The sequence below is a fragment of the Hyla sarda genome, chromosome 9, assembly GCF_029499605.1.
Source record: "Hyla sarda isolate aHylSar1 chromosome 9, aHylSar1.hap1, whole genome shotgun sequence".
NCBI classification, from domain to species: Eukaryota; Metazoa; Chordata; class Amphibia; order Anura; family Hylidae; genus Hyla; species Hyla sarda.
Window position 1 is genome coordinate 66,171,423 of NC_079197.1, and position 14,977 is coordinate 66,186,399.

At 47.3% G+C, this 14,977-nt stretch overlaps 1 protein-coding gene across 4 annotated transcripts in view; it reads right to left on the reverse strand.

Annotated features, from left to right (window-relative positions):
* CENPI (centromere protein I) overlaps positions 1-14,977 on the reverse strand; it is a 466,748-nt gene that overhangs the window by 251,269 nt on the left and 200,502 nt on the right. For all 4 annotated transcript variants that reach the window (XM_056540598.1, XM_056540599.1, XM_056540596.1 and 1 more), the window contains one exon: positions 9,044-9,164. In XM_056540598.1, the coding sequence (XP_056396573.1) occupies positions 9,044-9,164 (121 nt within the window). The remainder of the gene's footprint in view (positions 1-9,043; positions 9,165-14,977) is intronic.

Below are 14,977 nucleotides of genomic sequence, written 5' to 3' on the forward strand. Positions count from 1 at the left end.
TCCGCAGGTTGAAGACCACTGAGGGCGGATGATGACAAGAGGATGATGAAGGGGGGGTGTGGGATGATGAAGGGGGGGTGTGGGATGATGAAGGGGGGGTGTGGGATGATGAAGGGGGGTGGGGATGATGACAAGGGGATGATGAAGGGGGGTGTGGGATGATGACAAGGGGATGATGAAGGGGGTGGGGATGATGACAAGGGGATAATGAAGGGGGGGTGTGGGATGATGACAAGAGGATGATGACAGGTGATGATGATGAGGGTCTGGATGATGACAGGCGGTGATGATGATGAGGATGTTAATGACGGAGGTCTGGATGATGACAGGGGGGGATGATGTATTTCCCACCCTAGGCTTATACTCGAGTCAATAACTTTTACTGGGATTTTGGGTTGAAATTAGGGGCCTCGGCTTATACTCGGGTCGGCTTATACTCGAGTATATAAGGTATATAAGTTTGGAATTTTCTTTTTGCTGTATTGTACTTGAGAAAGAAGCTGGTCTGTATTCGAAACGTGTTGTATGTTTTTATAATCTTTTTTAAATAAATACCATTATTCAAGAAGTTGTGGGCAGCGCTGCATTATCCTCCTTGGTGGTACGATTCTGGATTCGGAGTTTTACGGAATATGAAGTCCAGCTTATCGGAGGAGGCAGCTGCAGCCTTGTATTCATGCCCTTGTACGTGTTGTGCCGGCATTAGCACAAACACCCCAAGTGAGTCAGTTCTTGGCTCACCTTTTCAATTTGCTACTAGCTGTTGGAGGATACCACACAAGGAAGCGCCTCTTGTTCTTTTATTGCAGTAAATTGCAAAAGTGACCATGTTATACATACATTATGTGGTGTCTGTGCAAATTAATCTATGTAGGTGAAACCAAATGCGATTTTAAAACTAAACTGAATCAACATCATTACTCTATTAGGGGAAAAAAAACGCACCGATTTGCTCGTTTCTAAGTACTTCTTGGAAGCCGGACATGTGGAAAAAGATTTAAAATGTATAATTGTAGATCATATTCCACCACTCAAAAGGGGTGGGGAAAGAATTACCCTGTTACAGAAGCAAGAACTCAAGTGGATCTAGGAGTTAGTTTGAAACCAAATGGGTTAAATGTGGAGTTTGTTGTTTTACCAAAGATGATGAATCGCTGAAAAGAAGGTATAGCTCCCGATTAATCATGCTCCATTTTTTGTGTTTGCGGAACTAGTGATATGTTTTCTATTTTTATACTTAGTGTTTTATCTTTCATTTTAGATTACCTTCGAAATTTGGACCAGTCACAATGCCTTTGATTCTGAAAGACTATCTGACTACGGCCATCATTCAAAGACTACGGCCATCATTCTCCTAAGGGGGATCAAATATTTAATTATGGTACATTGTGGGAAGTTTTGGTTGGAACTCCAGAGTGATGTGCATATGGACACTCCGTCCCGCCCGCCCCCCCCCCCCCCCCCAATGATACTATGCCCTTCATCAAGATGGTGGCTACAGACTGCCCTTTGTTTCTAAGCATGCGCAATTAAATCTAGTCCATTACCAAGGACACTCCGATGCACGGAGATGCGATCCCCCTTTCAACCAGAAGTTCACTTTATTTTGTGTGGCACCGGTCTGGGCGCAGCACGCCGAGGATGGCGTCTGGAGTTCTGACATCGTTTTTTACATTTATGTATTTCTGTCTGCATTTACACTGTGTAGTGGCGATCGAACACTATTGGAACATATATAATTATGTATTAGGGAGGGGGTGTTCACATGTAAATTGACTGCACATATTTTCTTGTTTTACGTGAAATATTGTATTTGTTATTGTATACTAATTATTAATTGATGATGTTACCTAATTATTAGGGGCGGTGTATAAAAGCCCCAAACTTATTACTTGTATTCACTTAAAAAAGGTAGCGTGAGGGTACCGAAACATTGTCTTTGATGCATCATGGAACAAATCACTCACATTGAATGCATTTACGTGGTGTGCTACATCTATTTTTGAATATTCGGATTGCTTTTGGATTTTTGCTGGATGTGCTGTTTATATTAGGAAAAAAAAAAAATATATATATATATATATATATATATATATACACACACACACGCACACACACACTACGCAAATTTTAATTTATTGCATGTGTTACTGTTGGATCTATAATATTCTGATATATTGATCGCTATATCTATGCTCATATGCCTTTATTAGATCCTATATGCTGTTGCTTAATATTGCAGAAGAACTTTGCTTTCCTTAATTCAAAACATTTCAGCTTTCTCTTTGCCTTTAATTAAGACTAGAACCTTGAAATGGAGTCTGTGGATACAAGAAGTCTAAACATCGGGCTTTGTGGAAGGATGGAAAAATCTCAAGCTAGAGACCTTGCAACATAAGTGACTTATGCTTCGCCATGCTCAAATGACCAATCAGCATATAAAAATGATGATTTGATGCATAGTTTTACCCTCCCCTTATTGTCAGATTGTAAAAACTAATGTGATTTCCGGATAATAAACAGAATTCCCTGGAGTCAGTACCGATGAGGGAATTTATACCAACATTGTCTGGTGTGAATTTGCTAATGTTGACACTCTCCAAAATAGCATAGCGGTAGTCACTCACAGTTTAAGGCCTCACATTAAGGCATCCTTAACATTACTAAATGGAAAATACCATTACACTGTCGCCTTGGTCAGATTTGAAGACAGATGTGGTATAAAAAAAAGTCACTTAGATTTGCAGCTGAGAGCTATAGGTGATGTCACAGGACAAAATGGCAGTTTAAAACGGAGGCAAGTGGAGCGGGGGAGGGTGGAGAGACTCTCCGACACTGAAGTCTCATGGAAAACGTAGTCTTCAGTTGATAAGCAGTGAATATTGTGGGTGCAAGGGGGCATCGTTTACAAATAAGTATCATTAAAAATCAATAAAAACCACTCTACTAGGCACAGTGACTATATATTAGTGTACCACAGGCTTATCTCGGATAACTACTTTTAGCATTTTAGAAATGATACAAACCAAATAATTTAATTGCACTGACACGAGCAAGCTTACACAGATAATGACAAAAAGGAGATTTTTTATGCTTAACGTAAAATCTCTTTCTCGAAGGATCCATTGGGGGACACAGACCATGGGTGTATGCTGCTGTCACTAGGAGGCTTGACACTATGGCAGGGTATACCCGCCCACAGGCACCTGAGGTAATCAGTTTTAGTCCCAGAGCAATAGAAGACAGACAAGTCAAGAGAAAACCACAAACTGTCCGAGCAATCAGAAGAAAAGGCAACTTAACACCCCTTCGGACAGATAACTGAAATAGGAACACCAGAAAAAAGGGTGGGAGCAGTGTCCCCCCAATGGATCCTTCGAGAAAGAGATTTTACGGTAAGCATAAAAATCTCCTTTTCTCTATCGGCTCCATTGGGTGACACAGACCATGGGAAGTACCAAAGCCGTCCCTTGGGTGGGTAAGGAATCAGACAGGAGGACGGTGGGACCACCGCTGTCTCCAACATCTTACAGCCAAGAGTAGCATCAACTGATGCGAAGGTATGAATCTGGTAGCACCTTGAGAAAGAGTGGAAAGACGACCACGCGGACGCCTTACAGAGCTGCAAGGCTGAAGCCACGTAGCGGAGGGCCCAGGATGCCCCAAAAAATGGGTGGAATGAGCCAAGACCGTGAAGGGTGGGATCTTCCCCTTGCATCGGAAAGCTCCCAAAATGGTTGTCTTGTGCAACGACCACAACAGGTTGTGGAACAAATGCTTCCAGGGATGAGAAGGGGCCGGACAAAAGGACGGTAGGACGATGTTCTCATTGAGATGAACCAGGAAGGGAGAATGGCAGGAGAGAGCTGCCAGCTCTGACACCCTCCTAACAGAGGAAAAGCAATAAGGAAAACCCCCTATCCGGGGAAGGAGGCGAAGAGAAATGTCCCTGAGAGGTTCAGAAGGGGGGCCTTGCAGGGCATCTAAGACCAAGTGCAAGTCCCAAGGGAAAAAAGGGGACTGATAAGGAGGGGCAGCTTGTGCCACTCCCTGAACTAGGTTCGGACATGATAACTGAACGCCAGAGAACATTGAAAAAGAATGGAAACAGCCGAACCTTTGACACCTAAGTGAGCTGAAAGCCAAACACAACCGGAGAAAAAGGCTGAGTGTCACACCAACAGAAATAAGACCGCCAGGTATGGTGGTAAATCTTTGCAGAGGAAGGCTCATGAGCCCTCAGCATGGTGCGAACCACTTGAGAAGAGAAACCGCGGGTCCTCAGAACCGCTGTCTCAACCGCAACGCCGTTAAAAGCAGAGACGGCAAATAGGGGTGGCACAGGAGACCTGATATAGGATGTCTGGACGATAGGGAAGGTGCAGAGGTAAATAGTTCAGGAGCCTGAACACGACAACGTACCACACCTGCCGGGGCCAGTCTGGGCCACGAGAGTGGCGGAAACAGCCCTCTGCTGTGAGTTTCCTCAGGACCCCGAAAAGAAAGGGGAGGAAACAGATAAGGTAGGGCAAAGCCCGACCAATAAACAGATAAGGTAGAGCAAAGCCCGACCAAGAGAGAAGAACGCTTGGTTGTGGTGGGACGTGCAGAGATCCACGCCTGGAGCGCCCCAGAGGTTGCAGATCACTGCAAACAACTCCGGATGTAGGGACCACTCGCCTTAGACGGCTGAGGACCGGCTGAGAAAGACCACATCCCAGAGACGCCCGGCATGAAGAGTGCTGAGATGGCCGGAAACCTGAGTTCCGCCCAGAAGGTAATTTCCCAAGAAGGAAGCAAAGAAAGGATTGCCCTAGGCCCCAACATGTTGAAGGGGAAAAGGGCTTCTCGGGGGACCAAGGCCCAGACCGGCCGGTCCTTGAAAACACCTCCCTAGCCCGACAGACTGGCAGGAAGGGGCAGGAAAGAGCGCCCCCCAAAAATCAGGGGGGGAAACGAAGCCACCATAGAAGGGACCGACAAGACTGTCGACAGAGAAAAATCTTGCGGTCGAGAGACAATTGAGACCTGTCCCACCGGTGATTACCAGTTGAAGAGGTCAGTGATGAGACTGGGCAAATGGCACGACCTTCACGGTCACCGCTAACCGACCCAGGACATTCATGCAAAAGCGAATGGAAACTGGAGCTGGGTGACGAAGTCATCGGACTCTTGATAAGAGAGTCAGCCGATTGGTCGGCGGAGTCGAAAGCGGGCAGAGGCCGCGTCGAACTGGAGCCCCAGGAGAGCGGTTGGACTTGTCCCGATTGACCATCCAACCGAAGTGAGACAAGGTCTGGAGGTTGAGACTAAGACTCTCCAGGATCTGGGCCCTGGCTGGAGCTCTGATCAGGAGGTCGTCCAAGTAAGGAATCACGGAAACAACTGCTATCCGTAAAAGGGCTATCACAGGCGCCAGGACTTTGGTAAAGGTCCGCAGAGAAGTGGTCAGACCGAAATGGAGAGCCACAATAGAAAATGACCGTCCGGAACTGCAAAGCGGAGGTACCGCTGATGACCGGGAAACAAGAAGATGTGGAGGCAGGCATCCTTGATGTCCACTGATAAACAAAAATTCCCCATGAACCAGGGATGCCAGCACCAAACGGAGAGACTCCACTCGGGATGGGAAAGCAGAAGATGTTGGCTGAAAGATTGGGCGAAAAGGAACGCCTTTCTTGGGGACCACAAAGAGGTTGGAATAAACCTTGAAAACATTCCCCTGAAGAAACCGGGACAATTACTCCCTGGATAAAAAAGGAGCTGAATCCTGAATGTGCGTGTTCCAGGCATCCCAGAAGAGTAAGAGGCGACCAACCACCCGAGAAAGGTCGGCGGGTGGGGGCGACCCTTCAGACCGAGAAGGCCTACGGGTGCCTGATGGGGCCGCATAACGGCCGGAACGGATAGCCGATCTCCAGGAGGGACAGGTCCGGAAGGAGAGAGCCCTCTTCCCGTGAAGGCGCCCGTCTGGACCCTTTGTTGGTACCCTTTGATGGCACCAAAGGTCTGCAGAACCCGAAGGAGGACTTACGACGGAAAGCGGTTCTGTGAGCCTTATCCAGAGGTAATAAAGAACTCTTTTCTGCCCGTCGCCTCACTTCCTGAAGGTGGCGTCGAGGCTTTAGGCCACATGGAGGGACGGTGGCTACCAGGTAGCTTGTGGCAAAGGCAGCACAGAGGCTGCGCATGGAAGCAGAACACAGAAAATCTCCAGCTGCGGAGCATCGGAGAGCTGGATTAAATAAATCCTCCAGTGGGATCTTCAAGACTACCCTGGCGGAGAAGGGAGACCATACAGAAAGGGCCTGTGACACCCAGGCCGAAGCAAAAGCAGAAAGATCCTGCTGTCTCAAAGGCTAAGTCTACACCTTCATGTCCGCTGGATCCTTGAAGGCAGCCGCATCAGCCAATGGCCAGGTAGGCGCCTTAGAGAAGCGGGAGACCGGCAGATCCACAGTTGGAGAGGAGGTCCACCGAGCAATGAGCGAAGGGATACCGCACTTGAACCTTCTTCGTTTCCTGAAACTTCTTGTCAGGGTGCCTCCAGGTGGATACCAGCAGGGCGTAAAATTCAGCGTGAGAGCTGACAGTCTTGGGTGCCGATCGGCACGAAAAAAGGAGTCTTCAGGAGCCACATCCGAAGTTCCTGGAAGGTGTCTCTTATGGCCGAAACCAATGAGTACATCACATCAGGCATCCGTGCGTTCTTTTGAGTCGGAGGCCGAATCAGAAACCTCATCCACAAGTTCTCCTGGTGAATGGGAACGAGGTGAGGCAGCCCTGGAAGAGGTCGGGCACGATGAGAGGAAACTTCTGGACCACGTCCGAAGTTCCTGGGTCCTTTAGCTGGAAGGTGTCTCTTATGGCTGAAATCAGTGAGTATACCACATCAGGCATATCCGTGCGGTCATCTGAGCAGGAGGCCGAATCAGAAACCTCATCCACAAGTTCTCCGGGGGAATGGGAATGAGGTGAGCCAGCCCTGGAGGTTGGGCACGATGAAAGGAAACTTCAGGAGCTACATCTGAAGCTCCTGGGACCTCTAGATGGAAGGTGTCTCTCTTGGCCGTGACCAATGAGTGCACCATGTCAGACATATCCGATCGGTCCTCTGAGTCAGATGCCGAATTGGAAGCTTCATCTGTAAGTTCTCCAGGAGAATAGATTGTGTTGAGATGGCCCTGGATGAGGGAGAGGCTGACCTGGTACGCGGTTCTAGGGAGCCAGAGCGGCGACCCTGGGAGCGATCTCTGGTGAAGAGACGACTGCTGCCTGCTGGAGCAGCAGGGCGATGCCTGCAAGGGGAGTGCCAGTGCCTGCCAGAAGACCCGGGAGTTGACTCAGATGAAGCACCCCTATTACGCTTGCGAGAGTGATCAGCATAGGTTGAAGGAGAACGGGTCCCTCTGGAGGGCCGGTGTAGGGAGGGCCTCTCCAAGGCATTCACCACAGAACGGGAGACCTGAGCCAAGTGGGATATCGACTGGGAGAGGGACGGCCGAACCCACAGGGTCTGGAAGGACATCCTGAACAGAAATGACAGGGGAGTCTGGGGGAGCAGTGGTGCAGGCAGAACAAGTGAGTTCAGCAGAACCAGACATTTTAGTGTTACAGCCCTTACGGGTGTTATAAGCAACCAGGGTCCCAGTTATCTGTTTAAAGGGAGGAACAGGTCTGGGCTCGGACATAGTAAAAAGTAATGATCTCCGTCAAGGCCCCAACAGGGCAACTGCCGAGAGGAGAACTCCGGCAAGCAAGCTGAATATGCCAGACCCGAGTAGCAGGGGGCCGGGCTAGATCAAGGGAACAGCTGATTGGCCGTGATAACTCCCCTCAGCGCGCGCACAGCGCTGATAGAGTGTGAGTTTTTGTCCTGGAGAAGAACTATAAGGTGGGTGGGCGGAGCTACGCCGCACGGGGCCGAGAAGAAACACAGGCAGCATTAGTAATGGCGGAGATAACGCCGGCAGCCCACAGCTGACAGCGGGCAGAGCGCTAGAGGCGGCAGCTCGCCCGAAGTGAAAGTGCTGCCGCAGCTGAGGCCATCAGCTGGATGCACATAATCTCTGCCCCGAACATAGGGAGAAGGTCCCCACAGTAAAAAACACCACTGCATGCCCCCATGATACTAATAAAAGACCGCCTATAGGGAAATAAGAAGGGAACAAGTTCCTCCTGGCAGGCCCCCAACACTATAGTGCATAAGTGGTCCGAAATTCAGGGGTCTCCAGAGGTTGCAAGAGCCATGTCCCCCTCATACACCAGGACCTGTGGAGAGAATGGAAAAATACTCACCTAGTGAGAAGAACTTACCTAATGAAGTCTTCCTATGAAGTCTTCAGCCAGCTTTTGTCACCTGCATGATGCCGGGCTACCATGTGCGAGCGAGGCAAGCAGGGAGGTAGGGGGACCCGGACCCAACAGTACATAAACGCAAAGTCTGTGCCCCCTCAATCGCAATGGGCAAACAGTGAGCCGCAGTTCCTGAGTCCCCACCTGAAAACAGGAAAGAAAACGGAATAAAAAACTAACACATCCCTAAATCTAGGAAAATAATAAAACATAAGTCCTGGTCTGGAGAGAACTCCGGATCATGTCCACCTCGTTAAGACACTAAGCTAAAACTGATTACCTCAGGTGCCTGTGGGCGGGTATACCCTGCTGGGAGGAGCCGACTTTTCTTGTTGCCATAGTGTCAAGCCTCCTAGTGACAGCAGCATACACCCATGGTCTGTGTCCCCCAATGAAGCAGATAGAGAAATAAAAGTTGCTAAATCTAATCTTCGAGAAATGAAGACTAAACTGGGGAGTCTTACCAGCCAGTTGTTCCCCACTGATAAAACAAAGGGTCAGAAAGGCTCTAGGGTAAAAATTAGTTTCAGCCCAGAAAGTTGAGCGCAAAGAGTAGAGACTGAGTGAAAATCTGTTAGATACAAAATTTAGGCAAACTTTAACAAAAAATGGTCAATGTGAATTACACAGAAACCTGTGCAGACGTATGCATTTCTTTTTATAATAGAAAAAACAATTCTTGTGGTACCTTCATGAAGTGTAAATGCCAACCAGTAGTTCAGTCGTAGCAAGGAGTCATCTTCATTAATACAGTTAATGTAATTCAACAATAAAGGACTCTGTATTACACAGCCCATCTGAGCTGGCAGCTGAAGAAAAAAAGGATAAATGGCACTGTTAAAGAATCATTCTAACAACAAAAATCCTGACCGGTGGACTGAGAAATTAAGTAAACATAAAAACCATAATCCTTTACCAACGATACCAAGGGTGTTAAAATGTGCATCTTATGGAGTTGTGACCCCACTGTACAGGAGGGCAGGGAGACCTACCAACAGCTCAATGAAATGGAGACCAAGGACTTATCAGGTATATACACAGAAATGTTGAAGGCATGCAGAGCTCCTGTGCATCAGCATGGACAACCAGTTTCTATAACAGTCCAGACAAAATGATTACAGACAGACAAAATTATTACAAACACTTAAAGGGGTACTCCGCCCCTAGACATCTTATCCCCTATCCAAAGGATAGGGGATAAGATGTCAGATCTCCGGGGTCCCGCTGCTGGTCCTCGGGCTCCGAAACCGCTGGAGGTCCTCGGGCTGAGTCCATCTCGACCACCGGGACGGAAGATCGTGACGTGCTGCATGGTAGATCCAGGGGGTACCCAGCAGCAGGACCCCGGTGATCTGACATCATATCCCCTATACTTTGGATAGGGGATAAGTTGTCTAGGGGCGGATTACCCCTTTAAGGAAATATATTGTGGTAGGTTTCTCAGGTGCTTGGAAAAAGCATAAAAATTGTATAACACACATCCACCCTACCTGGCCATAGCAAAAGTGGCAAGATGCTATCCAGGGTGAAGTTCCAAATATGACTTAACCCCTTCAGGACCAAGCCCATTTTGGCCTTAAGGACCAGAGCGTTTTTTGCACATCTGACCACTGTCACTTTAAACATTAATAACTCTGGAATGCTTTTAGTTATCATTCTGATTCCGAGATTGTTTTTTCGTGACATATTCTACTTTAACGTGGTGGTAAAATTTTGTGGTAACTTGCATCCTTTCCTTGTGAAAAATCCCAAAATTTTATGAAAATTTAGCATTTTTCTAACTTTGAAGCTCTCTGCTTGTAAGGAAAATGTATATTACAAATAAAAAAAAAATTTATTCACATATACAATATGTCTACTTTATGTTTGCATCATAAAAGTGACGAGTTTTTACTTTTGGAAGACACCAGAGGGCTTCAAAGTTCAGCAGAAACTTTCAAATTTTTCACAAAATTTTCAAACTCACTATTTTTCAGGGACCAGTTCAGGTTTGAAGTGGATTTGAAGGGTCTTCATATTAGCAATACCCCACAAAAGACCCCATTATAAAAACTGCACCCCCCAAAGTATTCAAAATGACATTCAGTCATCATTTTAACCCTTTAGGTGTTTCACAGGAATAGAAGCAAAGTGAAGGAGAAAATTCACAATCTTCATTTTTTACACTCGCATGTTCTTGTAGACCCAATTTTTGAATTTTTACAAGGGGTAAAAGAAGAAAATGTATACTTATATTTGTAGCCCAATTGCTCTTGAGTAAGCACATACCTCATATGTCTATGTAAAGTGTTCGGCGGGCACAGTAGAGGGCTCAGAAGCGAAGGAGCGACAAGGGGATTTTGGAAAGTACGTTTTTCTGAAATGGTTTTTGGGGGGCATGTTGCATTTAGGAAGCCCCTATGGTGCCAGAACAGCAAAAAAAACCTCACATGGCATACCATTTTGGAAACTAGACCCCTTGAGGAACATAACAAGGAATAAAGTGAGCCTTAATACCCCACAGGTGTTTCACGACTTTTGCATATGTAAAAAAGAAAATTATTATTTTTTTCACTAAAATGTGTGTTTCCCCCCAAATTTCACATTTTTCCAAGGGTTAATAGCAGGAAATACCCCCCAATATTTGTAACCCCTTCTCTTCTGAGTATGGAGGTACCCCATAAGTTGACCTGAAGTACACTACGGGCGAACTACAATGCTCAGAAGAGAAGGAGTCATATTTGGCTTTTTGAGAGCAAATTTTGCTCGGGGGGCATGTCGCATTTAGGAAGCCCCTATGGTGCCAGAACAGCAAAAAAAAAAAAAAACAAATGGTATACCATTTTGGAAACTAGACCCCTTGAGGAACGTAATAAGGAATAAAGTGAGCCTTAATACCCCACAGGGATTTCACGACTTTTGCATATGTAAAAAAAATATATATTTTTTCACTAAAATGTGTGTTTCCCCCCAAATTTCACATTTTTCCAAGGGTTAATAGCAGGAAATACCCCCCAATATTTGTAACCCCTTCTCTTCTGAGTATGGAGGTACCCCATAAGTTGACCTGAAGTGCACTATGGGCGAACTACAATGCTCAGAAGAGAAGGAGTCATATTTGGCTTTTTGAGAGCAAATTTTGCTCGGGGAGCATGTCGCATTTAGGAAGCCCCTATGGTGCCAGGACAGCAAAAAAAAACACATGGCATACCATTTTGGAAACTAGACCCCTTGAGGAACGTAACAAGGGGTACAGTGAGCATTTGCCCCCCACTGGTGTCTGACAGATCTTTGGAAAAGTGGGCTGTACAAGTTTTCATTTTCACGGACCAATGTTCCAAAGATCAGTCAGACACCTGTGGGGGGTAAATTCTCACTGCACGCCTCATTACATTCCGTGAGGGGTGTCGTTTCCGAAATGGGGTCACATGTGGGGTTTTGTTTTTTTTGCGTTTGTCAAAACCGCTGTAACAATCAGCCACCCCTGTGCAAATCACCTCAAATGTACATGGTGCGCTCTCCCTTCTGGGCCTTGTTGTGCGCCCCCAGAGCACTTTGCGCCCACATATGGGTTATCTCCGTAGTCGGGAGAAATTGCGTTACAAATTTTGGGGGGCTTTTTTCAATTTTACCTCTTGTGAAAATGTAAAGTATAGGGCAACATCAGCATGTTAGTGTAAAAAATTAAAAAATTTTACACTAACATTCTGGTGTAGACCCCAACATTTCCTTTTCATGAAGGGTTAAAGAAGAAAATACCCCCCAAACCTTGTAACGCAATTTCTCCCGAGTACGGCGATACCCCATATGTGACCCTAAACTGTTGCCTTGAAATACGACAGGGCTCCAAAGTGAGAGCGCCATGTGCATTTGAGGCCTAAATTAGGGATTTGCATAGGGGTGGACATAGGGGTATTCTACGCCAGCGATTCCCAAACAGGGTGCCTCCAGCTGTTGCAAAACTCCCAGCATGCGTGGACAGTCAACGGCTGTCCGGCAATACTGGGAGTTGTTGTTTTTCAACAGCTGGAGGCTCTGCTTTGGAAACAGTGGTGTACCGGACGTTCTTATTGGGGGAGGGGGGCTGTGTAGGGGTATGTGTATATGTAGTGTTTTTAACTTTTTATTTTATTTTGTGTAGGTGTAGTGTAGTGTTTTTAGGGTACAGTCACATGGGCGGGGGATTACAGCGAGTTTCCCAGCGCAAAATTTGCTGCATCTCAAACTTGCAGCGAGAAACCCACTGTAAAAGCCTCGCCCATGTGAATGTACCCTGTACATTCACAGGGGTGGGGGGTGCACCAGCTGTTGCAAAACCACAACTCCCAGCATGCATGGTCTGTTAGTGCATGCTGGGAGTTATAGTTTTGCAACAGCTGGAGGCACACAGGTTAGGAAACACTGAGTTAGAAACAGACAATGTTTCCCAACCAGTGTGTCTCCAGTTGTTGCAAAACTACAACTCCCAGCATGCCCAGACAGCTGAAGGGCATGCTGGGAGTTGTAGTTCGGCAATATCTGAAGGGCCAGATGTTGCTGAACTAAAACTCCCAGCATGCCTGGACAGTCAGTGCATGCTGGGAGTTGTAGTTTTGCAACAGCTGGAAGAGCACAGATTGGAGACCATTATACAATGGTCTCCAAACTGAGGCCCTCCAGATGTTGCAAAACTACAACTCCCAGCATGCCCAGACAGCCAAAGGCTGTCTAGGCATGCTGGGAGTTGTATTTTTCAGACTCCTAGAAGCAGCAGTGAAGATCTTCACTGCTGCTTCTGAGGACCATATACTCACCTGCCGTTCCCGTCGCTGCTCGTCCACGTGGCCGGTCCCGCGCTGCTCATCGGTCCCGCCGCTGGTTCGGGTAAGGCTGCCGGTCCCCACGTGTTCCCCCACCTATGCCGCGAGCCCCCGCAGCCATCGTCCCCCGTTCTGCCCGACTTCCAGGGGCGGGTGTCGGGGGGGATCTGAACTTTCACCCTAGATCACTGTGATTGGTCCACAGGGACCAATCACAGTGATCGCTGACCAGGACCATCAATGGATGGTCCTGGGTGTGAAGCAGAAGTTGTCCCCTGCTGGAAACAGCGGGACTTCTGCCAGTTAACCCGTGCGATGCTGCGCATCGCCGGGTTAACTGAATGTCATTTATAAACGCCGGGATGCGCGAACGCACTGCACAACCCGGCGTTTATATATGCCATTCTGCGGGAAGGGGTTAAGGATGGAATTCTTTTATTACTGTAAATATCAGCACCCACGTATATAGTGCTTTGTACAAGTGATCAGGCTTCTAAACCTGTCTGTTTTGGCCTCAAGGAAAGAGCTAAATTTTTTAAATTTGATGTCACTTTAAGCATGAATAACTCATGAATGCTTTTTTACCTATCGTAACGATTCTTAGATTGTTTTTTCACAACATTCTACTTTGTAAGTGGTTAAATTTCGTTGATAATTGCAGCCTCTCTCTGTATAAAACTCAAAAATTTCATGAGAAAAGGAGATTTTTATGCTTACCGTAAAATCTCTCTCTCGAAGTATCCATTGGGGGACACAGACCATGGTTGTATGCTGCTGTCTCTAGGAGGCTTGACACTATGGCAACAGAAAAGTCGGCTCCTCCCAGCAGGGTATACCCGCCCACAGGCACCTGAGGTAATCAGTTTTAGTCCCAGAGCAATAGGAGAAGACCGACAGGTCAAGAGAAAAACCACAAACTGTCCGAGCAACCAGAAGAAAAAGATAACTGAACACACCCTCGGACAGATAACTGAAATAGGAACCCCAGAAAAAGGGTGGGAGCTGTGTCCCCCACTGGATCCTTCGAGAAAGATTTTACGGTAAGCATAAAAATCTCCTTTTCTCTATCGGCTCCATTGGGGGACACAGACCATGGGACGTACCAAAGCAGTCACTTGGGTGGGCAAGGTAATCAGTCAGGTGGACGGCTGGACCACCGCCGCCTGCAACACCTTATAGCCCAGAGGAGCATCAGCTGATGCAAAGATATGAATCTGGTAGGACCTTGTGAAATTGTGCAAAGACGACCACGTGGACGCTTTACAGAACTGTGAGGCCGAAGCCACGTAGCGGAGTGCCCAGGATGCGCCGAAAAACGGGTGGAATGAGCCAAAACCCTGAAGGGTGGGATCTTCCCCTTGTAGCGATAAGCTTCTGAAATAGCAGACCGGATCCACCGAAAAATGATGGCCGTAGAAGCAGGTTGTCCTGTACGACGACCTTCCGGAAAAACAAAAAAGGGAGTCACACTGCCGAAAGGAAAGATGACTGAGAGGCAAGTCCGAACAACCCTCACCAGAACCAAGTGGTGGAGCAAACGCTTCAAGAGATGAGAAGGGGCCGGACAAAAGGACGGTAGGATGATGTCCTCATTGAGATGAAAAAGTCAAAACCATATCAGGTAGGAAGGACGGACCTGGACGGAAAACAAACAACTTATCCTGGTAAACCACCAGGAAGGGAGAACGGCAGGAGAGAGCTGCCAGCTCTGACACCCTCCTAACAGAGGCAAGAGCAATAAGGAACGCCACCTTCCGGGGAAGGAGTCGAAGAGAAATGTCCCTGAGAGGTTCAAAAGGGGGGCCTTGCCGGGCATCTAATACCAAGTGCAAGTTCCAAGGGAA